Here is a 24,427-nt window from a genome sequence, read left to right as displayed (position 1 = left end):
TGTCAACTCAGACAGAACAATTCAGGGAATAAGTTATTTTAAGCTTACCTTGCCTGGAATGGCCCAAGAATGTTCCCATGTGCCTAAACATTATTACAAAGCCTCTATCAGCTTCTTACTGAGTTCCCATCAAGGCCTGTCAAACCTGGAATTCACTCACAATACAAGAAGCTTCTCAGCTCCACACTCTGGGGAACCACAGCCAGGCAATTAGATTGTCAGGGCTAAAACAACACCTGTCTGTTATCCCAAAACAAACTAGTCCACCTTGCAAAGAAAGGCTTGTAACCCCTTTATCATGGAGGTTCTTGGGTGAGGAGTGCAGGAGATGACCATTTGTGTCTTGTAGACAAATGTCATTCTGTCATAATGTTACTGCTATACAGCCTCAGAGCAGAAACTGGGGGTTATGAACCCATTATCTCAAAGCACAGTTAAGATTGGTGAACTACTGAAATGGAAAAGGGAGTGTTAGACACAAATTCTTCCGGAGTCCCGCTCTCTCTACAGATTATTAACACATTAAACAGGAGATAAGCAGCCCAGAGCAAGGCTTCCCAGTAATATGCCAGGGATGGATTATAGGTCTGCAAGAGATAATTCTGTCTTCCTGTTGGGTGGTTATGGTGCTTAAGGGGCCTCTAATTTCTATCCACATATGGCACCATTCATGTATATCAGATGTTGTGCAAATATGATCACTTTCTATGTATGCCAGAACTCGAGAAATGTGAGAACCCCTGAAGTAAGAAATAAGTACATTTTTAAAAGTATCTCCATTTGTAATCATGGCAAAGTTCTGGCACTGACTGGCTTATTGAACTTCCTGAGCATGGATACTGATCTTGCTATGTTATGTTCTAGAAAAAATGAGATACAGTCTTGAAAAGTCATTCCTATCATCAAAGATCTGTTATGTTTAGCAACCCCCTTTTTATTTTTATTTTATTTTATGTTTTAACTTTTTTTGTGTGTTCTGGGCCACATCTGGCGATGCTCAGGAGTTACTCTTGGTTCTTCACTCAGGAATTACTCCCGACAGTGCTTGGGGGACAATATGGGATGCTGGGGATCGAACCTGGGTCGGCCATGTGCAAGGCAAATGCCTTATCTGCTGTACCATCTCTGCCTCCCCTTTTAAATTTCATTTATTTATTTTTTAAATTTTATTGAATCACCATAAGAAGGGCTGGAGCGATAGCACAGTGGGTAGGGCCTTTGCCTTGCACGTGGCCCACATGGCCGACCCGAGTTTGAATCCTCTGCACCTCTCGGAGAGCCGGGCAAGCTACTGAGAGTATCTTGCCCGTATGGCAAAGCCTGGCAAGCTACTTGTGACATATTTGATATGCCAAACACAGTAACAAGTCTCACGATGGAGATGTTACTGGGCTCGCTCCAGCAAATCAATGAATGACAGGAGCACAGTGCAGTGCAGTGCTACACTGTAAGAAAGTTACAAGCTTTCATGTTTGGGTTACAATCACACAATGATCAAACACCCATCTCTCCACCAGTGCACCAATATCCCCAGTATGCCCCCTCCCCCCACCCTCTCCCCGCCTCCATGGCAGACAATATTCCCCATACTCTCTCTACACTTTTGGACATTATGGTTTGGAATACTATTGAACAACAAGTGGCTTAGAAAGGAAATCAAAGAGAAAATCAAAAGATTCCTGAAAATGAACAAAAATGAGGACATGAGTTACCAAAACTTATGGGACACGGCAAAAGCTGTGTTACTAGGAAAGCTTATAGTTCTACAAGCATTCCTCAGGAAGGAAGAGCGAGCCCACATAAATAACCACCCCCCACTTTTTTAAAAGGAAAATTGTGTTTTATTTGGAGGCTTTCAGGAAGAGGAAGGAGGGAGTGAAAATGAGAGAGTATCATGCTCAAGAGAAAACCTGGGCTTTTTCCAAGGGCAGAGAGAGCCCCAGCATACACCCCAGCACTGGATATGGAAGCACAAAAGTACATGTCTCAGGAGGGGAGATGCGGGCACGACATGTACTCACGTGCCACATGTGCTCAGCCACGTGGGCACAAGCAGCACATGGCCTCTGGAAGCATATGCATCATCTGACATCCTTGTTAGTCAAGTGCAGAAATGTTCTTGGGTAGCATGAATAGTGTGGGCTACTCCGCAAGGCCCAGGGAACCAGGGTTGGTGTGAGAATAAAAAGGCAGAACTTTTTCAGAGATGGAATGTGGACGACAGCAGTTTGAGACATTTCTATCACAGAGGCTGTGGGTCTTCACCTTGGTACTCAACTTATTAAGTCACCTTAATAACATGATTTGGCTACACTGTCTTTTTGGTTCTCCTTAAGATCCTATCTTATATTTTCTTCTTGTTAGCTATCTGTTAGCTTCTAGTCTCTAATACCTTCTCCTATTAGTTCTTTGTTTCTGGTTATTTCCTTCCTCCGGCTTGCTAATAATTGCTCCTGTTTTCTTCTACCTGACAATGATGCATTATCTCTTTCCCATGCTTTTCTTCTGAAGACAAAGAATTCATATTGGTTGGATGGATAGACAAAAAGAAGAAATGAAAACTAAGAGGGAATTTAGAAAAGAAATTCTTTAGGAGACAGTTTGTGCCTTTAAATCTTCTTTTTGACAAGTTGATACATATAGCTATTATTGTGGAATCTTGTTCTAGATATACTGTCTTTTCTATCTATGAACCATTGAAAAATGCCCTGCCTACAGTTCTGTTGGAGGATATATTTTGAATTCTGTAGCCTTGGTTTCTTTCAGCATCTGACTCAGCATTGATCAAATCAGAAGTGAGGGAGTGTCCTGGGGAGAAAAGCTAGGAGAAGTAAAACCAAATAGGTTCCTCCTACACCCCTCTAAAATCAATGAAGTCAATCTTTTATCATTCAATAGCCAAGTGAATTCACTTAAACTTTCACTTTCATATCTAAAGTCAGGCTTGAAAGAATAATTAGGAGTATACAAAACCACACAGGAATGGGAACACTTACCCCAGACTGCCATGAAAACAGCAAAGAAGACAGTAGCTCCGTTGTCAAAAAGGTGGGTTACCTGGGAACATTAGGGAGCACATTTAATTGAATTTCTTATTTATGATATTCAAATACACATTTTTCCAAGTTCTTTCATGTATTTATCATTATACAGTGGATTTTTCAGTGTCTATTTGGAAGATATTCATTTTAAGTCATAAACTAAATTGGTTTTTTTCTGGCTGAGTTCTTCTAAGTGGGAGGTACTCTGAATATGAAAAGAAAAGTTTGTTCTCTTTTTGTTGGATTTATACACTTGAATAATGGTAACCACGTACAATGGTGCTATTAAGAATATTCTTTTTATGGGGCTGGAGTGATAGTGAAGCAGGTAGGGTGTTTGCCTTGCACGGGGCCAACCTGGGTTCAATTTCCAGCATCCCATACGGTCCCCCGAGCACCACCAGGAGTAATTCCTGAGTGCAGAGCCAGGAGTAACACCTGAGCATCGCTGGGTGTGACCCAAAAAGCAAAAAAAAAAAAAGAATATTCTTTTTATGTACTATATGTATGTATATGTATGTACATATACATATATACATATCTATATATTTAATACCTTAAAGGTAATATTGTGGTTGTTTCAATGGGTCACCACTTTTAACCTTCCATTTAAAAAAAGCCATTTTTTATTTATTTAATTTTGGCAAAACTTTCCTGAGTTTCCCTCTAGATTTTCAGGAAAATGGAGTGGAAATTCTACCTCAGTTAAAGCCTTAGGTAATCACTACATGTACCTGTGACACCTAGTATGAAGACAGAAAATACTTTATTGTTAGAAGAATGTATTCTATTACACACACCACAGCAGAAAGTAGCACTATCTGTGCATCTGCCAAACTTATTCCTACCTCTAGAATAAATCACACCAATGTCACAGCAAAATGAAACGATGAGCGGTACATTCATAAAGTATAACCATTTCTGGTGCTTTATAGTTATCTATAAAATACACTTTACTGTACCTTGCAGAAAGTGCCAACTATAAATAGGCCTTTTACTGTTATATTAGAGTGTAAAATGTGTCAAAATTTTCCAAAAGTTCACGACTTATCTTTCTTTGAACACCGAGAGATGGGTAGCATTCAGACACCTAACGTGAGATGAAAGTCCAAAGTTGATTTGTTTCCTGTGTCACAGGAGGAATTACACTATATACTGAGTGCTCAGCCTCCATTCAGGCTGGGCTGTGCTCCCTTTGAGGGCGAATACTTGTGGATAGGTGGAAATACAGACTCTGCAATGGATGGTGGCTGCCGTTATTTTTGACAGTTCAGATTCTCTTGCCTTTCTTCTCCCTTTTCTAGGTTATCCTAATTCGAAATCTTTCCCATTACTATGGTCTGCTCTCATGTTGGGTGCTAGGAGGCATATTACTCAAATAAGTGACAATTAGAATTCTTCCCTGGGAGTGATATGCAAAGATCTGTAGAGATTTTTTTCCCTGCTGTCATTACTATCTTGGGAATATGTGAATTAGGAGTGGTAAGTTAAGAAGAGCTCTCTCTGGTTCCCACTAAAATGGCAAAGTAAGGTTGACGAATGGCTTCCTCTGCTAAAATCAATCCCAGAGAGTCATGGCAATAGGTTATAGAAATAAACAAAGACCCTGAAAAACTTCTGGGAGACAGAGGCTGACGTGAACCATTGTGTGTGAGCACAGTTACTGGAGGTGGTAGGGTACGGGAGAAAGTTCCCATGTGGTGGCAGTTCCCATGTAAAGAAGAAAATAAGTGAGAGCACACCTCAATTATACTCTCGCCTCTTTTTTTCAGTGGTTATGAGAAAATGAATTTCTGCAACCTCAGAAATCAGCTGCCATAAACCAAACTGTAGGAGCCGGATCTCTCTGTGGAGTATCAAGGATGCCAAGTCCCACCTTGTGCTAAGATGATGAAAGTAGGGGTTGCTGGAGTAGCAGACCCCAATATTCACTTCACATGTTGGTGGATTCACCATGAACCCCCAGATTACAATCACAGGAGAAGGACACCTTCCAGTTCCAGGAAGGCTTAAAGTGAATCTCTATGGCCAGAGAGAAAATATGTAGGTAAGGCTTGCACGTAGCTGACCTGGGTTCAGTCCCTAGATGGTCCCTTCAGTGCCCCCAGGAGTGATTCCTGACCACAGAGTCAGGCGTAAACTCTGAGCACCATCAGGTATGGCTCCCAAACAAAAACAAACAAACAAACCAAAACCTAACTCTACCCCCAAAAAGTTCTCTGACAGAGTGGAAGAACATAAACTCACTAGGTTCAACATACTTGATATGACCTGTGACCCTTGCACAAAAACACGGATGCCTCCAGGGGACAAGCTCCCACAAGAAATACTGAAATGGTGAAGGCAGCTGCCATCCCCCACCAAAAAAACTCCCAAGTGGACAGAAGGCACCTTCTGAAAACTGACATTCCGTGATAGCAGGCTGGAAATTTCAAATACATATGCCAATTTTCAGAGAGATAAAGGAAGTATGATGTGAGCCAGAAAATAAGAAAGCTAGCTGCTGTCTTTTTCACGTGGAGAGAAGCTGACTGCTGAGACGCTACAAAGATCTGGAGTCAGAGAGCTATCTGGGGGCCACTTACAGGTCTTAGGTGCCCCGTGTTCACACGGGGTGAGCCATTTCAGTTTCTTTTCCAGAAAAATGATCAAACAATTCTGTATGGGTGGCTGTTTTTTTTTACCAATACAAAGGTCCTGGGTGCTGCATTCCTGACTAGCAGAACAGTTGGTGACTGGACTGGATCCAGTCTTCAAACAGATCCAGTATTCCAATGTATCCTTACGTTCCATGAAACCAGACTGTCATCTCTGGTGAATGTTTCTAATGGAAACTCACATAACTTCAAGCCTGCCATTCTGATGGCTTTTTATAGTCTTCCTATGATTAAGTTTCTAGGCAAGTCTATAATCCAGAGTGAAACGTCTGGTAGTTCAGTATGGCATGAAGACTTGTTTGAGAGTATGGTAAACTGAGACCCTGCTCCTGCCACAAGACCATGGGTGAATAATTTCATTGGTTTTTGAACCACACCCAGTGGTGCTCAGAGTCTATTCTGGCTCTATGCTTAGGGTCTCTCTGAGTGGTCACTTACGGAACCATATAAGGTGCTGGAGATAGAACCTGAGTCACTTGCATGCAAGGCAAACATGTGTTTCATTATGTTATCTCTCTGGCCCAACACATATGATATTTGAACCTGAGTCATTTAGGCTTAACTTGGGACACTCTGAAACAAATTACTTTAAAATAGTTTTGATTCACATCTAATTTATCTTACCCCAATTTGTTCTTTAATATTTGGCCTTATCCACTTGAGTTGTAATTTTTTATGTTCTCTATAGGAAGGAAGAGCTTGTTTGCTATTTTGCGCCCCTTGCAACAAAAACTAAGAGCCCAGAACTTTCTAGAATCTTAGCTGGCTGCTGTTTGAGCTCTTCCCACATGAAGCTCTGACCACCTGCTGTATTAAACACATCTTGGATGGGCAAGCTTCTGGGATGTCTAACAAATATTTTATCACTTAAAGCCACAAAATCTGCAATGCCAACAATATAATAAGCAACGGTTGCAGAGGTTCAGTAAAATCAACCAAACCTTTACAACTAGAATGTGAGAAAGTTAGAAAGACCCTGTGTCTTGAAAAGGTCTTCATCAACACAAACTCCACCTTGATGAGTGTATCTGTCTTTTGATCAACTAAGGGGTAAGATGGGAAGAGAGAACGCAGGGTAGTCAAGACAGAAAAGTGCTCTGTATGTATTTTCATAAAGGTATGTTATATGTATTTTATAATACTTTGAGATGTAATATCTTCTCTGGTTCTAAGGACATGCCACTGGGCAGAAAGAACAGGACTGATGTCTGCATTTTAGAGATGAGAACACTTGGGCTCAAAAAGGTTTCATGGACATGGTCAAAGTAGTAAGTACAGGGTCATGGCATTAAATAGTACAAGGTCAAGGCAGTAAGTATTGCAGTAGCTTTGAATCTGGTCTTTTTGATAGTCATACTAAGGAAAGATGATGCTTTGCTCATTTACTGAGATCCAACCATTTGTCAAGTATAATATATAGTATTTACCTCGTCCTCCCCACATCCCCTAGTTTTTGCTGGTTCCTTTGCTTTTAAGTCATATCCAACAGTGCTCAGGGACTACTCCTGCCTCAGTGCTTGTGGTTTGTTGCTGGCAGAGCTGAGGGGACTGGGTGGTGCTGAGGACTGAACCCCAGGAACCTGAATCCAAAGCTTGCTTCATAGCTTCTAGAGCTTTCTCCTTGGCCCTAATATCTTCCCCCATTTTCCCATAGAAACCATGTGAAAAACTATTTCACAGAAGAGACAACTGAGACTGAGGAAGATGAAAAGAATGTGTTTTGAGACTGAGAAGTGGTAAAGAGCAGAGTCCAATTTAAACCTGGCTTAGACTAACAACTGTGCTCTCAGCACTGTGGCTGCTACTGCTTCATGTGACACTGGAACTAATAAAAAAGATAAAAATAATATAGAAATTATTATAGCGTCTGATGATAGTAAATCTTTCACAAAATGAGAAGCAAATACCAGAAATGACAGGATGCAGCCACTAACCATGCCTCGGCAAAGTGTATGTTAAATTGAATTCACCTAAAAGGTTGCCGATTTGAAATTACCTTGGCATATACGCAGCTGTCTGAAAGCCTCATGAATGGACAGTATTTATCACACACAGGACACATGATGATATCAGTAGCTTGGCAGACTTCTTTACTGGAAAGGAGAACGGAAAGGACTGCGTTTCAGTGACTACAGAACATTTTCTTCCAACTGCACCAGCATATTCAAATAGTTAACGAGTTCCAGTTGATTACATTTTTGCCTTCAGAAGCTTTTCAGCCTTATGTGTTACTAACGTAAACAAGTACATGTACGCTTTCATCATTGGATAAATTTTCTTATTTATGAGCCCTTTTAGGAAAATGCACAAAGCAAAACCGCTGGTTGTTTATCCCAAATGATATGAGTCACTGTCAGCACAGCCCAGGCTTGAAGCAGTTTCATACTGAATTATGGAAACATGAAGATACCTGAAACGGTTTGCCTCAATCTCAAGCTACAGAAGTTAAAGCCATTAGTGGAGGAATAAATTAAAATTTGAGGGTTCAGTTCTCATTGGCAATTTCATCACAAATCAAAATATTTTTTTGTTGGTACATCAGTCCCTTTTATGACTGCAACCATGTCTAAAAGGCATGCCTTAATTTAGGATCACTATCTAGCCTTACAGTAAGATCTCTACTAGTTTCTGGAAAGAGAGCCAAGACAATCTCATACACATGCTTTTTTGGGTGACACCCAGCGATGCATAGGGGTTACTCCTGGCTATGCACTAAGGAAATAATCCTGGCGGTGCTCAGGGGATCATATAGGATGCTGGGAATCGAACCTGGGTCAGCCACGTGCAAGGCTAATGCCCTACCTGCTGTACTATTGCTCCAGCCCCCCAATCTCATAAACATGAATCATTATCAAGGCCCAGAAAGTTAGTTTGGTAATGGCCCAGCCTAGATCTAAAGTGCCCTTGTGAAAAACAGAATTCACTTTAAAAAAAGAATTGCTAACTCACTATTTTTTAGTTTTCACAGAAAAGAAAAGAATGACAAAATAGAAAAAGAAAACACTAATAGCCAGTGAATGAAAATGACTGGATGTAAATTCTATGGCTGTAGAAGGGCTTCTGTGTGTGAATGGGAACTTGGCTTTCTTGGTAGCCGAAATCCACAGGATTAAGCTACAAGGTAATAGATGGAGAAATTCAGCAGTTAGAAACTTTTGAGATTTTCCAGGGGAGACTGAGAAATAGATTCAGAGGAGAGGCTAAGTGAGCTCATGCCAAATACATGAAGAATCAACATGCCTTTCCCCACCACCTCTTCCTCCCAAAACAAACAATATTATATTATATTAAATTATATCTCCAAATAGAAGCAAAAACAGGTCCCCAGAGCTCCCTGTACCTGACTTGGCAGTGATCCAGAGTGATGACTCCATACAAAAAGACAAACAACCCAATGAAGGCCGCTGGGAAGAGCATACCCGTGTACCAGCCCAACCAGGCAAAATATAACCCGATCTTCTCTCCAAAGTATCGCCTGTTAAAGACAAAGAGTCTTGAAAATTCAGTGAAGTGTTTATAATTAGGCATTAGAACAATCTGCTCAGTCATTTTACCTTGTAGGGACTTGGTTCAAAATTAGTCAAGAGAAGGGATACCTAGAGCAATGGACCAAAACAGGTTATGGGCTTCCTGTTATTTTCCTGCTAGAACTTTCTATCAGACATATAATGAACACTTCCATAAAACATGATTATACATATGTTTATTCTGAGAATACAGAACATGCCTAGTCCAGTCAGGAAGTAAGATATGGTACTGTTAGTGACAAGAGCCAGGGGAATTTAGAGAGTTGATGGTGAGTGATACACTTATCTTTGCCATTTCAACAGGAGTGCTTGTTTTGTGATATATACGTGGATGTGTAGATACATGTATGTATATTTAAAGGCAGAAGTTACTGTAAAATACTTAAAAACGTACTACTCAATATTTCCTAGCTTTGTAAGATGTTTACAATGCTAGGATCAAGGTATAAAGAAGAACTCTATAGAGATTTAAGATGAATCCGTATGGAGAACAACTCTCCCTCAAGTAATGACTTTTCACAGGCTTAGCAGATAGCTGTATAAATGTTCTGAGAGTAATCAGCCAGCCAGTACTTTGTAGTCTGAGAAGTTTGGAAACCTCTAGGGAATTCCTTGGTCTTTCTATTTCTTAAATATTGTTTACAATATGACAGCTTTGTGTTACAGTGTGCTAGTCATGACTCATAAGTGCTAAATTTCATGAACGATTAGTTAATGGTTACTTAGCCCAATACAATAATATTAAAATTGTTTTTTAAGTTCTCGATTTAAATGTTGCTCATTTGTTTCCAAATGTCACCTGCAGTTTTCCTCTTAGGATGCCCAAAGGACACTAACAGCACTGAATTGTTTATTCCATCTTTCACTCTTCCCACAGAAATTTTCCACTCCCAGAGTCTTTCCCCAAATACATTCTTATTTAACCGATTAAATTGTGCTGATTTCTGTGGGGCCAATCTTTGTGAAATGAGCCATAGCCACAGCTCAAGGGGAGCTCAAAGTATAATGAAATCTTTTATTTTATTTTATTTTGCTTTTTGGGTCACACCTGGTAATTCTCAGGGGTTTCTCCTGGCTCTGCACTCAGGAATTACTCATAGTGGTGCTCAGGGGACCATATGGGATGCTGGGGATCAAACCTGGCTCTGCCACATGCAAGGCAAATGCCCTACCCTCTGTGCCATCACTCCAGCCCCAATAGAAAGCTTTTAATGATAAAACTGGGGAAAGAGTCACAACCAAGGTCATTTGACCATCCCAGTCATGGAATACTTCTTGGTGGAAGTCACTGCTGTGTGGATGAATCAACAGAGTACTGGGTTGGGGCTGGACCGAGCATTTCCAGTAGAGAGAACAGTATATGCAAGCATTCTGTGGAAAAAGGGACTGAGTATTTTTTAAACAGGGGCAATGTTACTGCAACCCAGACTAAGAAGAGGGTAAGTGAGCATAGTGGAAATTAGTTCAGCTTAGCATGGGTCTTGAAGACTACTTTTTTTTTTTTTTGCTTTTTGGGTCACATCCAGCGATGCTCAGGGGTTACTCCTGGCTCTGCACTCAGCAATTACTCCTGGCAGTGCTCAGGGGACCATAAGGGATGCTGGGATTCGAACCTGGGTTGGCTGCATGCAAGGCAAACGCCCTACCTGCTGTGCTATCACTCCAGCCCCTTGGAGACCACTGTAAACACACTGACCTTCATTCTGTAATAGCTAGAAAACCATGAGTGGAGCTTTGGAAACAAGATTCATATTCTAAAAGGATAAGTCTATATTCAGGAATGGTAATGAATTTAAAGGACCCGGAGTGGGAAAAGGCAGTCTTAGGGAATAATGGGCTGGAGAGATAGCACAGTGGATAGGACATTTGCGTTGCATGCAGCAGACCTGGGTTCAATTCCTCTGCCCCTCTTGGAGAGTCCGTCAAGCTACCGAGAGTATCTTGCCCGCATAGCAAAGCCTGGCAAGCTACCTCTGATGTATTTGATATGCCAAAAACAGTAACAACAAGTCTGACAATGGAGAAGTTACTGGTGCCTGTTCAAGCAAAATTGATGAACAACGGGAGGACAGTGCTGCAGTGCTACAGGGAATAATAGTCATTGCCCAGGACACAAACAAAGTGAAAAGCAATTGTTGAGGAAATGCTGGGATATGGTCCTACTGGAGAGATATGGAAGAAGTACAATCTATTTATTTATTTATTTATTTAATTTTTATTAGTGAAACACCATGAGGTACAGCTGTGGACTTACAAATTTTTGTGCTTGGGTCTTAGAAGAAGCACAATCCATTTAAATGATAAGATTACCTAGATACTCCATGACTTTATTCTACTCCAATCTTGCTTGTGCTTTTCATATCCCAGCTGCTGAGTGTCAACACATTTCAATGCTCAGCATGACAGAATCACCTCGGGGTACAAACCTACACATTTACCTATACAAACTTCGACACTTTTTCAATTGTTGGATAAGTGACTTTCATCATGCACCCTACCTAGCTGCACATAGTCTTATATTGTTGTGTTTCAGGTATCCTGTTTTCCCCAAGGAAACAAAATTTCTCAAAGCCAGAGACCACAGCTTGTGCTGGTCTTAGCTAAAGTCCTTAGAATCACGCTAGAAACACAATGGGAAATTAACTCATAGTCATCAACAAACAGCAAAACCTTAAAGTGTTGTTTCTGGGAGATATTTGGGTTATAACAATTTTGGGGTATTTTTTTTTAAATCAATATGTTCCCATAACATGGGATTAAGGCTGGGAAGAGAATATGCTTTTTTATTTATTCCTTCTACTCTCTCCCTCCATGGTTTTATCCTGCATTGAGACTGGTCAAAATAATTTCTTTTCAAATATATATTTCCATTCACCCAGATCATCTGGATCATTTATTACCAACAACAACACTAACAACAAGTGCACACAATTCATCAATGCCAACAGAAACATACACTTGGCAATAAGGATTCTGGCAGGAAAGACTATTCAAGGAGACAAATAGAAAGTGAGTTGCTTAGTGCTTCATTTCCCCCTGGGCTCATTTTCTGAGGGTTCTGGTCAAAGTAAAACAAATACAGTCTAGAAGTCACCAGCGTTTCTCTTTAATAATAAATCCATGAAGTGTGAATTGTTGCAACACAATCTCAATAACCAGTCTCTAAATAAATCACGTTAGAATACAATGCTGCCATGGCAGAAGACTGGGTATAATCAAAGGAAGGCTAAAGGAAAAATCCAGGGCCTGGGGTGAATATAGCACTGTAGCACTGTCCTCCCATTGTTCATTGATTTGCTCGAGTGGGTACCAGTAACATCTCACAACAAATTCTGAGACTTTTTGTTACTGTTTTTGGCATATCAAATATGCCACGGGTAGCTTGCCAGGCTTTGCTGTGCAGGCGAGATACTCTTGGTAGCTTTCCGGGCTCTCCGAGAGGGGTGGAGGAATTGAACCCGGGTCGGCTGCATGCTAGGCAAACACCCTAACCTCTGTGCTATCGCTCCAGCTTGGGGAGAATATTCAGAGCTTAAAGAGGCATTCTTGCATAGGGTCAGCCCCAGTCTGATACCTGTCATCACATAGTGCTCTGAATATTTCCAGATACAGCCCTGAAGGCCCCTGAGTACAACCTGAGTAGCACCACATCCTTGGGCCTTTTTGCATTGAGCCTGATTGGCCAATACAAGGAACCTACAAATATACTTCACTGTACAATTATCAAAAGTTAAACGCTAAGGTAAGGTAAGGTAAGGTAAGGTAAGGTAAGGTAAGGTAAAGGCCCTCCCGTTGATCGTCGATTTGCTCGAGCGGGCCCAGTAACGTCTCCATTGGAGACTTTGTTGTTATTGTGTCTGGCATATCGAATACTCTCGGTAGCTTGCCAGGCTCTCCGAGAGGGGCGGAGGAATCGAACTCAGGTCGGCCATGTTGGCCGCGTGTAAGGCGAACGCCCTACCCGCTGTGCTATTGCTCCAGCCCAAACGCTAAAGTACTTTTTATAATATAAAGAATTAACACAATCTTTAAATTCTATTAGTTTAATATGAACATTAAAGTAGCCAGACAATTATTAGAATGATAATATTTTAAAGAGCCTACTTACATGATAGGAACAATATTCCATTTGTCAGCAATAGATGTCGCAATGTTTCCTCTCTATAACTGCTATAGTCTGTTCCCAACATTCACCTCTGTGACCTGTTCCTTATGGAGCTCTGAGAGAGGTCAAACTGATCTCACATGTCCCTTCTTAGCCCTTTGACAGGGAAGACAATGATTCTCGGTGGGAGGTCTGGTTTATCAGGAACCACCAAGGTCCTTGGAATGAACTGCCGTTTGTGGGGAGAAGGCAGATCTGGGCAAGAAATGTAGACTTCAGGCTTTTTTTTCTACTACACTGATTTGTCCCAGTTGACAATCTACCTGGATCCTTTGTACAAGCTTTGTGTCTGCCGCAAATTGAAAACTCACCTCACAAGATCCAAAGGCTGGTACTTATACCATACGCCCCAGGAGGCCCAGCACTCATAAAGCAGGTGTCGGTGGTTTTCTGCTCCATGTGTTCTAATGGAGTTCTTACTTCTGTAACTTCCCTGGGATTGAAATACCACTTGCAGTGAGGCAATACTCACAGAATCCACAGAACCCACAGAACCCAAACCCACAAAGAAGCACGGATACTAGAACTAGTCTCTTCTGTCAGAAGTAGCAGTAGGGGTGATCAGAGGAAAAAATGAATGCCTACTGAAGGAAAACGTGAACTCATTCTGGATAGTATCTTGTTGAAGCATCTGTGCTTGCTAGACTTGGGCAGGTATAAACCAAGTTCACATTCAGTTCAACAGCTCTGCAGGTAGGAGACCTTGAACTCTGAGACTTGATTTCTTAGAGTTCACAGTGGAACCAAGAGCTATTTCCTCAAGTGCCTTGTGTTGGTTTGGGTCAAATATCTTGCCCAGAGGTCATGCCCAAGACTTGTTAATTCTCTCTGCCACTCACCATAGATAGACCAAAGCTAGAACCTTAAAACATGGCCTTTCCTTAAGAAAACCCTTGAACTACAAGCTGGAAGTCACCTTAGAATTACAATAATTCAAATAAGAAGAGATCTCCTTGAATGAAGAAGAGTAAGGGCCAGAGAAATGGGAACTTTTGTTTGGTCAATTAGTGGTAATACAAGTTTCACAAATAACAAAAGGATCTTCTGGAGGAGAACTAATTTTTCACATTTACTTGGGGTGTCCATTCTGAGTAGAAAGTGAACAGGGCTGAGAGACAAAAAAACAAAAACAAAAACAAAAAACCCACTTGGGTTCTCATCTAAATCCAGTTGCCACTCACTGTGTGACCAGAGGCAAACTACCCTTTCTCTAAACCAAAATTTAAATGTTTAACTTGAAACAAGGGCCACAATATCAGCCTCTCCTGTCTTTCTGCTTCTTAAGGGCATCGTGAGGTTAAGTAATATAGTTAAGTTGAACTGAGAGTTAAAAAGTCAAAAGAGCGATTATGCTATTATTGTAGCCGTGAGAGCTGAATTTGGAAGTTCTTTTCTTAGCATGCAGGGTGTAACAGAGATACAGAAATCATAGAGTAGACCCTGAGCTATGGCTTTGAGGGGTTTTATGGTTAGATTTCTATATGCACTGTCCTACAGGTACTCCTGCCCACCTCACACTGGGCAAGAAAATGTTGGGGCCTAGTGGGTGGGTGGTGCTGTTTTCCCTGTAACCCTTTACTGGGCAATGCTAACAGCTACAGGAAGTCATGCGACGTGGAAATCTGTCTTTAGAGTTCAGAATGACCTCGGTGTCAAATATTTGCTTCTGCCCTAAAAATGTTTCATGGTTATTGAACAAAAAGAGTCTCAGAACAAAACTTCAAGCTTTCTTTATGAGAAGGTTTTAAAATTCCACACCTGTTACTTCCTTGAGGTGTTTAAAAATTAAGATAAAACCCTATAAGTCAAATAAAAAGATGTTATTGACAAACAACTTTCTTCAAGTTTACTGTCAAACTGTTAGTATTTTTTTTCTAACAGAAAACTGTTTAGAGTACATTGTTAACAGCCATTTTACCCTGCCTGAGTTGTGAGATACTAGAGAACATGGGTTATAATATGTGTCTTTGTATTTTCTATGTCCTGTGGTATCCAACTGCCAAGAAAATGACAATAATGTCTCAACAACGAGAACTAGATCTCTGAACACCCACTCTAAAGAGAATTTACAGCTCAATATCAAATAGGGAAAAGTGAGTTAAAGATAATTGCAATTACATTTTAAAAAATCTTCATATATAAAACATCCAAGTAGCAAATAAGACAATAAATAAGAACAATAAAAGATAAATAAGTAAAAGATAAATAAGTAAAAAAAGATAAGTAAAAAAATTATATACCTTAAATCAACAATGATAAATACTGTTAATATCACTCTGGTTGCCAGAAGCTCTGCAAGATGACTTCTTTCTCTTTAAAAATAGAACTATCAATTCTTTTATTGTGGAAATGATATACGTCAGGAATATCTTCCTCCTGGGTCTAGTGCCTCATGCAAATTTTCAATGCCTTACTTTTATGACTTGCGGTACTTCAGATATTTCTCTGAACTCATGTGGAATGACTCCTAATTCAAGGATTCTTATAATTTAATATGAAAATATATGTAGGAATAAAACTATGCTGAAAGAGAAATGTCATTATGCAAGCATGTGCTCCTCCCCAATTAGTCACTAAACAGATCACAATGAGCAAATGTTATATCAACATCCTAATTAATGACTGCCCCCAAACTGATTTAATAATAAGAAATAGAGAAAGGGCGGAAAAGTACCTCATGCAGAGGAAATGCAGCTTCATAGGAGCCATTGGTAAGCAAACGATTCAGACCTAAAACAAGCAGAAAAATGTTGATTTCAAATTAATACCAAGTTTGAATCCTCATGACGCTGATTTTTTCACTTTTGCTAAGTTACCATGAAGACTTTATTTTTTTTTTATCTTTTATCCCCTGGTAATATACATTTGAGCTGCTGTTGTATAGAGCTATTATAATGCTGCCCTAAGCATTTTCAGGTCTTTGTGTGATTATCTGCTTATTTTTAAATTTATTTATTCATTTATTTTGCTTTTGGGGCTATACCTGGTGATGCTCAGGGTTTACTCCTGATTCTGCACTAGGAATTATTCCTGGCGGTGCTTGGGGAACCATATAGGATGAACCTGGGTCAAACGTGTACAAAGCAAACACCTTACCCTCGGTATTGTCGCTCAGAAACGGTCAGACTTCTTCTTGACATTGCTATTTTGTCAGCAGAGTGTGACTTTAAGCTCCTGCATGCTTATGTCAGCAGTTGGTGTGGTTAGTCTTTAAGTCATTCTAATAGGTGTAGTTATACTTGATTATGATTTTAATTTGTGTTCCCCTAATGAATGCTTTAAAATATCATACTGTGATTAGTCGCCATCTGTACATCTCTTGTCAAATCCGCTCAGCTCTTATGCTCATTAAAATTTTTATTACTGAATTTATAAACATTACTAGTAGCTAGACCTATGCTTTGGAAAATTTTCCTCCTCCTCTGTGGTTTCTCATTAATTAAGATTTAATTTTGATAAAGTTTAATTATCCATCTTTTATGAATTATGCCTACAGTATGTTTAATACCCCTCCTGACTCAACCAGGAACACACTATATTCTCCTATGTTTTCTCTCAGAATTTTTATAGGTTTAGAATTTTTATAGGGTTCCATTTAGATCTACAATCTACTTAACTTTTGTGTATATATATATATATATATATATATTCAAGCCTTTTCTAAAAAAAATTTTATTAGTGAAACACCATGAGGTACATTGTAGACTTACAAATTTTTGTGCTTGGGTTTCAGTTATACAATGATCGAGTACCCATCTCTCCACCAGTGCCCATTCTCCACCACCACTAATCCCAGTATCCCTCCCATAGCCCATCCCCCCATCCCACCCTGCCTCTGTGGCAGGGTATTCCCTTTTGTTCTCTCTCTCCTTTTGGGTACTGTGGTTTGCAAAAGAGGCATTGAGTGGCAATCATGTTCGGTCTAAAGTCTATTCTCAGCACGCATGTCCCATCCTGAGAGGATCCTCCCAACACCCTTTACTTGGTGCTCCCTTCTCTATCTAAGCTGCCTTTTCCCCTAGCGTGTGCGGCTGGCCTCCAAGCCATGGAGTAAACCTCCTGGTACTTATCTCGGCTATTCTTGGGTGTTAGTTCAAGACTTTTTTTTTTCTTTCAAACAGGTAGGAACTGTTCAGCACAGCTTGTTGAAAAAGACAATCTTTCATCTAGTAACTTGTTATAAATTACAGCGACCAGACTTAAAAATGTGCCTGTCAAGGAGACAGGCTGGGGCGTGGGAGGGAAGCTGGGGACCCTCATAGAAGGAAGTTGACACTGGTGATGGGATAGGTGTGGGAAAATTGAATGCCTAGAACTCAACTATGAATAACTTTGTAAATAATGGTGTCTCAATAAAAATTGAAATGAAAAAACAATTGGCAGTAAATTTATTTCTGGAATCTTTCTTCTCTTCCACTCATCTGTCTGTCTTTCTTTATACCAGCACTAAACTCTCTGTATAATAATTTTTAAAACCTGATATCATCCTCTATTTTGTTTCCTTTTTCACTGATTTCAATAAATATTTAAATCAGGTTGTCAATTTTCACACACAACCTTGGGAGTTTGAATGACACTGTATTAAATTTTATAGAGTAAATTGAGGCACATTAACATCTTAACGATATTGAGTCTCTGGAGCATATACAGGATACAGTGCTCCATTTATTTAGACCTTAAGGTTCTTTTGGTGATGCTTTCCAGTTTTCAGTGCACATATATTCAGATAATTTTCATAAAAATATTTCATATACTTTGATGATTATTGTAAGTGGCATGATCTTTAAATTTTCAATTCTTTTACTTTGTTGTTGACTTACAGAAAAATAATTGAGCTTTCCATGTCAATCTTATTTCTTGGAACATAGGTAAACTCACATATTAGTTCCAGCATTCTTTTGATAGATTCCAGTGGAATTTCTATATAGATGATGATGTCTGTATAGAAAAGACAGTTCTATTTCTTTTACAGTCTAAATACCTCTTTTGCTGTTGGATGCTCAGGACCAATGTCTGTGCATGAAAAACACACAATAAACTGCTGCATGACCTCCCTAACCCTTTTTTTCTTGTATTTTGTCACTATCTACTGAAATGATGAATAAAACACAGCCATACTTGTTATTTCCCCATCTCTGAGGGAAAAACATTCATACTAAGTACAATGTTATCACAAGTATTTCATCGATGCATTTTTTTTTTTAGATTGAAAAAGATTCTACTGCTTTTCTGAGTTTTATCAGGAATGGAGACAGGATTTTTTTTCCAAACTTTTTTTTTTGTGTCTACAGAAGATGATAATAAGTCCAAAGAGATAGTACAGCAAGTAGGGCACTTCTACAGCAGATAGGGTGCTTGCCTTACTCACAGCTCAGACATGCTCAAACCGTACAGTAGACACCACACTTACTAGGAATGGTCCCTGAGGAATAAAGTGTCAGGAGGAAGCTATGAGAAACACTAAGTGCCCACCTCCCTTCACATAAACAAATAAAAGAAGATAATTAGATTTTTCCCCTTTGCTAATATTTTTCTATAATGTTAAACTCACCTTGAAGTCTCATATAAACTTGATTTGGTTATGATCCAATATCCCTTTTATATTTTATTATTATATTAAATTTTGTTTACAATGCTTATATCTATAAGCATGTTCATTCATGATGCTCCTTTTCTAGTACTGTTTTATCTGCTTTCATTATCTGGGAAATATTACCCTCACAGAGTATCTTGGCAGTGATTCGTGAAACTTTTTGTTTGTTTTAGTTATGGGGCCACACCTAGCTGTGCTCAGGTCTTACTCCTGGCTCTGTATTTAGGTATCACTCCTGGTGCGCTTAGGGAATGCTGGGGATCAAACTCAGGTCGGCGGTGTGGAAGACAAGTGCCCTACCCGCTATACTATCACTCCAGTCCCAATTTGTGAAACTTTTGTATAACTAGTACTGCCACTTTTGTTAAGACCTGAAAAAAATTAACTACTGAAACAATCTGAAGATATTACTTTGTATATAAATTAAATTTATACTTAAAATTCAGCTCACAGAGAAAACTCCAGGCCCAGATTGTTTCACGGATAACATATGTATTTCTTCTTAGATGAGTTTTGGTTATTTGCACCTGTCAAGGACCCTGTATACTTCATTTAAGTTGTCAACTTTATTGACACAAGATAATCACTATTTCCAATTTCTGTGGTGATAACCTCTCTCTTATTCTCAGTGTTTTGGTAATTTGTATTTCTCTCTTTTCCCCTATAATTATGCTGGGTAGAAGTCTGAACTTATTTTCTCTCACCATGCAGCGAATTTCAAGAATCCATCACAGTATCACTGTATCACTGTCATCCCGTTGTTCATCGATTTAGTTGAGCGGGAGACAGTAATGTCTCATTCGTCCCAGCCCTGAGATTTTAGCAGCCTCTCCTTACACGTCTTTCCCAACGCCTTACTGGAGAGTCTTTCACAGTCAGGGGAATGAGACCTGTTATGCTCCTGCATGGCAGAGCCTGGTGACCTACCTGTGGTATATTCAATATGCCAAAAACAGTAACAGTAACAAGAATCCGTAAGTATATAAAATCAATCTCAGTGCTGTCACTGGTCAGAAATTCAGGCATAGTTTAGCTAAGTTTTCTGCTCAGAGTCTCACAGTGTTCAAGTCAAGATTTGGGTGAGACAATTCTCACCTGGTGGTGCAACTAGGAACGGATGCACTTCAGGCTTTTTCGGATTGTTTGACAGATGATGCTGTTCTAGCATTCCTGCTGGTTTGCATCTTCCAAACCAGCAACAGAGAGATGGAGTTGTTTTTCTCTTAGGCTGCTGTGCTCTGAGGAAGTCTAAATCTCTTCTTTTCCAATTTTATATAATTTTATTAAATTTTTAGGTAACAATTACAATAGTGTTAATGTTTGTGGTACTGATACAAAAGCTACTTCTTCACCACCTTCTCCACCTTCCCCACCAGCAATGTGCTTAAGTAAGACTTTCCACCACTGTCCTCATGTCACTCACTTCTATTTCATCTCTTCCTTCCACCTTCCACGGCCTGGTCATCTGTGTTTTATAATCCAGAATCAAAGGTCTGTCATCATTCGGTACTATTTCCCCTTCATTTTTCTTCTCTCTTGATAGCACTGGTGAGTGAGATAACCTATTATTTACCCTTCTCCCTCTGGCTCCTTTCGCTTAACCTAATGCTCTCCTGTTACATCCAAATTGCAGTGAACTGCAAGATTTCATTTTTTCTTATAGCTGCATAATATTTCATTGCGTTCACCACAAATTCTTTATTCATTCATCATTGACTATCTGAGTTGTTTCTATGTACTGGCCTTTGTATTTAAGACTGCAATGGAAATAGGCATGCATATATCTCTAAAACAGTTTATTTTTGGGGGGGAGGGGTCACACCTGGTGATGCACAGGGGTTAGTCCTGGCTCTGTACTCAGGAATTACCCCTGGCGGTGCTCAGGGGACCATATGGGATGCCAGGAATTGAACCCGGGTTGGCCACGTGCAAGGCAAACGCCCTACCCGCTGTACTATTGCTCCAGCCCCACTAGTTTATTCTTTGTGTGTGTGCGTGCGTGTGTGAGTGTGTGTGTGTATGTGTGTGTGTATGTGAATGAACTCAGGTCTCATACATACAAGGTCTGTGCTCACACTGCGCCATTCCCTGGCTTTTAAATCTTCTTTTAAAAGACTTGCTTTCTTATCTCACTCTGGTTAATCTTCATTTTTATTAAGTTAAAGTCAAACTGACTGAAATAATTACACTGTAAAAGTCCTAAACTCTGTCATAAAGTACACTATAATTTATAGAAATTATATGATCACTTTGATAATACTGGCGAGACATACACCAGAGTTTCACCCATACTTCAAGGGAAGGAATCACACCTGGTATGCCTCGTTGGGAAATCAACCTTAGGTGTGTCCACTGCAGTGCTGATGCATTTATTTATTCTTTTGAAGACACTGCTTTGTTTTTTTGTTTTGTTTTGTTTTGCTTTTTGGGTCACACCTGGCGATGCACAGGAGTTACTCCTGGCTCTGTACTCAGAAGTTACTCCTGGCAGTGCTCAGGGGACCATATGGGATGCTGGGAATTGAACCCGGGTCGACCGCATGCAAGGCAAACGTCCTACCCGCTGTGCTATCTCTCCAGCCCCACTGCTTTGTTTTTTATTAATTTTTTTGAAGACATTGCTTTTGTGCTGTTGTCGCTTTTCTGTTTTCTACTGCATTAGCACCTTCGTATTATTTTCTAATTTCCCATATTCTATCTTCTTTAGATTAATTTCTTTAAAAAATAGGTTTTTTTTTAGGTGGAAGAGGTGGTCATTAATTTGGGATGTTTCTTTATCTATACTGGCATGCATACATTATAATTATAATTAAAATTTTCCCAAGAATAAAACTTTTTGACATGTTGCATTTATTATAACCTTCTTTCTAAATTCCCTTTTGATGCATTCTTCTCCATTGGAAAGTGAATTATTTATTTTTTTAATTATCTGTGAATTTTCCAAAGCTCTCATTGATGTCTAGTTTTAGTACACTGTGATCAAAGCTTAGTCTGAGTGACTTGGCTCCCTTTAAATTTATTAAATCTTACTTTAATGTTCAAATATAGTCTTATACTCTGTGTTGTCTTGGAAAAAAGTGTACTTTGATGTTGTGGGTGGTGTAGCTGTCTAACAAGTCAATTAAGTGTGTCAATAATGTTGTTTAGGTCTTCTAACCCCTACTGATTACCTGTTTACTTTTTCCAGTGATTTAAAAAAGTACTGAAGACTGATCACAACCGTAGAGTTGTCTACTTCCCTCTGAAGTTCTTTGTTGCTGCTTATTGTACTTTAAGGCTCTGTCATTTAGTGAACAAAAACTTTGAATTATCATGTCTTCCTATAGAACTGACACCTTTATCATTTATAAAGACTCGTGGTTATTCTTTGCCCAGCAATATATTGTCATGTCAGTACAGCCACTCAGTTAACTTTTGGATAACATGAGATCTTGTTTCAACCTTTATACATTTTATCTGCTGGTGACTTTGTATAGAAAGTGTATTTTCCTGCAAGCAGCATAAAAATTGCTATGGCTTTTTTGTTCACTGTATTAACTTGTAAATTTTGGATTGAGATATTTAGATCATTATGATCACTGCTCCATGAACAACAAGGGGTTCCAACCTGGAAATCTTCATTGGACGGATATTATCTAGAAGAGGATTAATAGTTGCTTAAAGAGTACTATGGGAAGGATGTCTCTCAAGGGATTTACAGGGGTATGACCTTTCTGATTTACATCATGATTAGAATTCAGAAAGAACCTAACAAGAAAATGAAACATAAGTTGATTTACTTTTCATGAACAGAAGGTTAATCAATGGTTTTGAACTTCTAGTAGCTTTAGACCAACGTGTTTTCACAATGCTTGCTATTAATATTCAATGTCTAAGAAAAACATTTGAAATGCAGATATAGACTAAGTTTAATATTTTGGTTAGCACACAGGAGGGTCTCAATAGCCTTGTAATTAATAAATAAGTGATTATGTAGAAATCTTTAATTTTAAGAATTTTCTATGAAGAACTTCACCTATCTTGTGAATAAATGTCAAACATCCCAGATATTAGAAAAACAAGATTCACAGAGATATAATAGGAGACCCTGAGAAGGATATTTGTAAGTTCATCTTAATTTATCAAACTCCTGCAAAGTGAGAAAGTGGTGACGATTTCAAGTCTATTACTTTCCTAATGTCCCTCTGAGCACCTACTTTATTTTATCTTGTATTTTACATATTTTTATTTCAGGAGGGCTGGAGCAATAGCACAGCAGTAGGGCATTGGCCTACTGCGGCCAGTTGGTCAAGCTGGGTTTGATTCCTCTGCCCCTCTCAGAGAGCCTGGCAAGCTACCGAGAGTATGTCACTCCACACGACAAAGCCTGGCACGCCACTCGTGACGTATTCAATATGCCAAACACAGCAACAAGTCTCACAATGGAGACCTTACTGGGCCCGCTCAAGCAAATCGATGAACAACAGAAGGACAGTGCGACAGTGCAGTGCTTATTTCAGGCACAAGGATTTATACTATTGTTTATTTCAGGCTACTATGTTCCAACACCACACTCATCACCAGAGTACTAGTGACCCTGCCCCTATGTCCCCAGGTTGTCTACAGTTCTGCCCAAGCAACTTCTTTGGCAAATTCAGCTCTGCAGGTCTATTAGCAGCTGTTATCATTGTCTATTGCCATTTTCTTACTATGTTATATCCTAGATATGAAAGAGATCATTATATATTTGTCCCTTTCCCTCTTATTGACTTCACTCAGCACCATACTCTGCATATGTTCTTGGGTACCTGCATTGTTTTCAGATCTTGACTATTGTGAATAACACTGTAATGAGCATAAGCTGCAAATATCTTTTTGAAATAGCATTTATGGTGGGCAACAGTTTTGCAAACACCAACCTCAAGATTTGTTTGTTGCACCTATATTGTTAATTAAGTGTTTTGAGTTATTAATAGCTCAATTTTGAAAACAGATTTAATAAATTTGATTTCTACAGTTGTAATAAACGCAGCATGAAGCTGAAAAACTTAGTGGTAGTTTACACTCTGTGGAAATACTCATGAATCATTATTACAAGTTTTCTAACTTTCTGTATTATCTCAAATCAGTGTAGACTCATGCAAGAACTTACTTTCTTAGAGCTTTAGGCAGAAGTTAACATGGGATAAACAAAAAGTCTATCAAGGAATAAAATCTTCTTCTAACGTGTTTATCTTATATATGAAACCAAGAAGATAATGGAGAGGCTGGAGACAGTACAGCTGACAAGGTGCTTGCCTGCATGCAGCTAATATAGGTTCAATCCCTGGTACAAGATCTGGTCCCCAGAGCTCCAACAGAAATGATCCCTGAGCACAGAGCCAGAAGAAAGCCCTGAGCACTGATAGGTGTGGCCCGAAAAGCAAAAAAGACGATGATGAATCACTGGTTAGAGCATTTGTAGT

General features: G+C 39.4%; 1 protein-coding gene across 4 annotated transcripts in view; it reads right to left on the bottom strand.

Moving 5' to 3' along the window:
• The window catches only part of ANO4 (anoctamin 4), a 448,648-nt gene that overhangs the window by 70,376 nt on the left and 353,845 nt on the right, over positions 1-24,427 (bottom strand). For all 4 annotated transcript variants that reach the window (XM_056116873.1, XM_056116883.1, XM_056116889.1 and 1 more), the window contains 5 exons: positions 16,065-16,120; positions 13,702-13,823; positions 9,039-9,173; positions 7,695-7,791; positions 2,997-3,057 (listed from right to left, as the gene is read on the bottom strand). In XM_056116873.1, the coding sequence (XP_055972848.1) occupies positions 2,997-3,057; positions 7,695-7,791; positions 9,039-9,173; positions 13,702-13,823; positions 16,065-16,120 (471 nt within the window). The remainder of the gene's footprint in view (positions 1-2,996; positions 3,058-7,694; positions 7,792-9,038; positions 9,174-13,701; positions 13,824-16,064; positions 16,121-24,427) is intronic.

The sequence above is a fragment of the Sorex fumeus genome, unplaced genomic scaffold (genome assembly GCF_029834395.1).
Source record: "Sorex fumeus unplaced genomic scaffold, SorFum_2.1 ptg000003l, whole genome shotgun sequence".
NCBI lineage: Eukaryota > Metazoa > Chordata > Mammalia > Eulipotyphla > Soricidae > Sorex > Sorex fumeus.
This window is presented reverse-complemented; position numbering and strand designations above follow the sequence as displayed.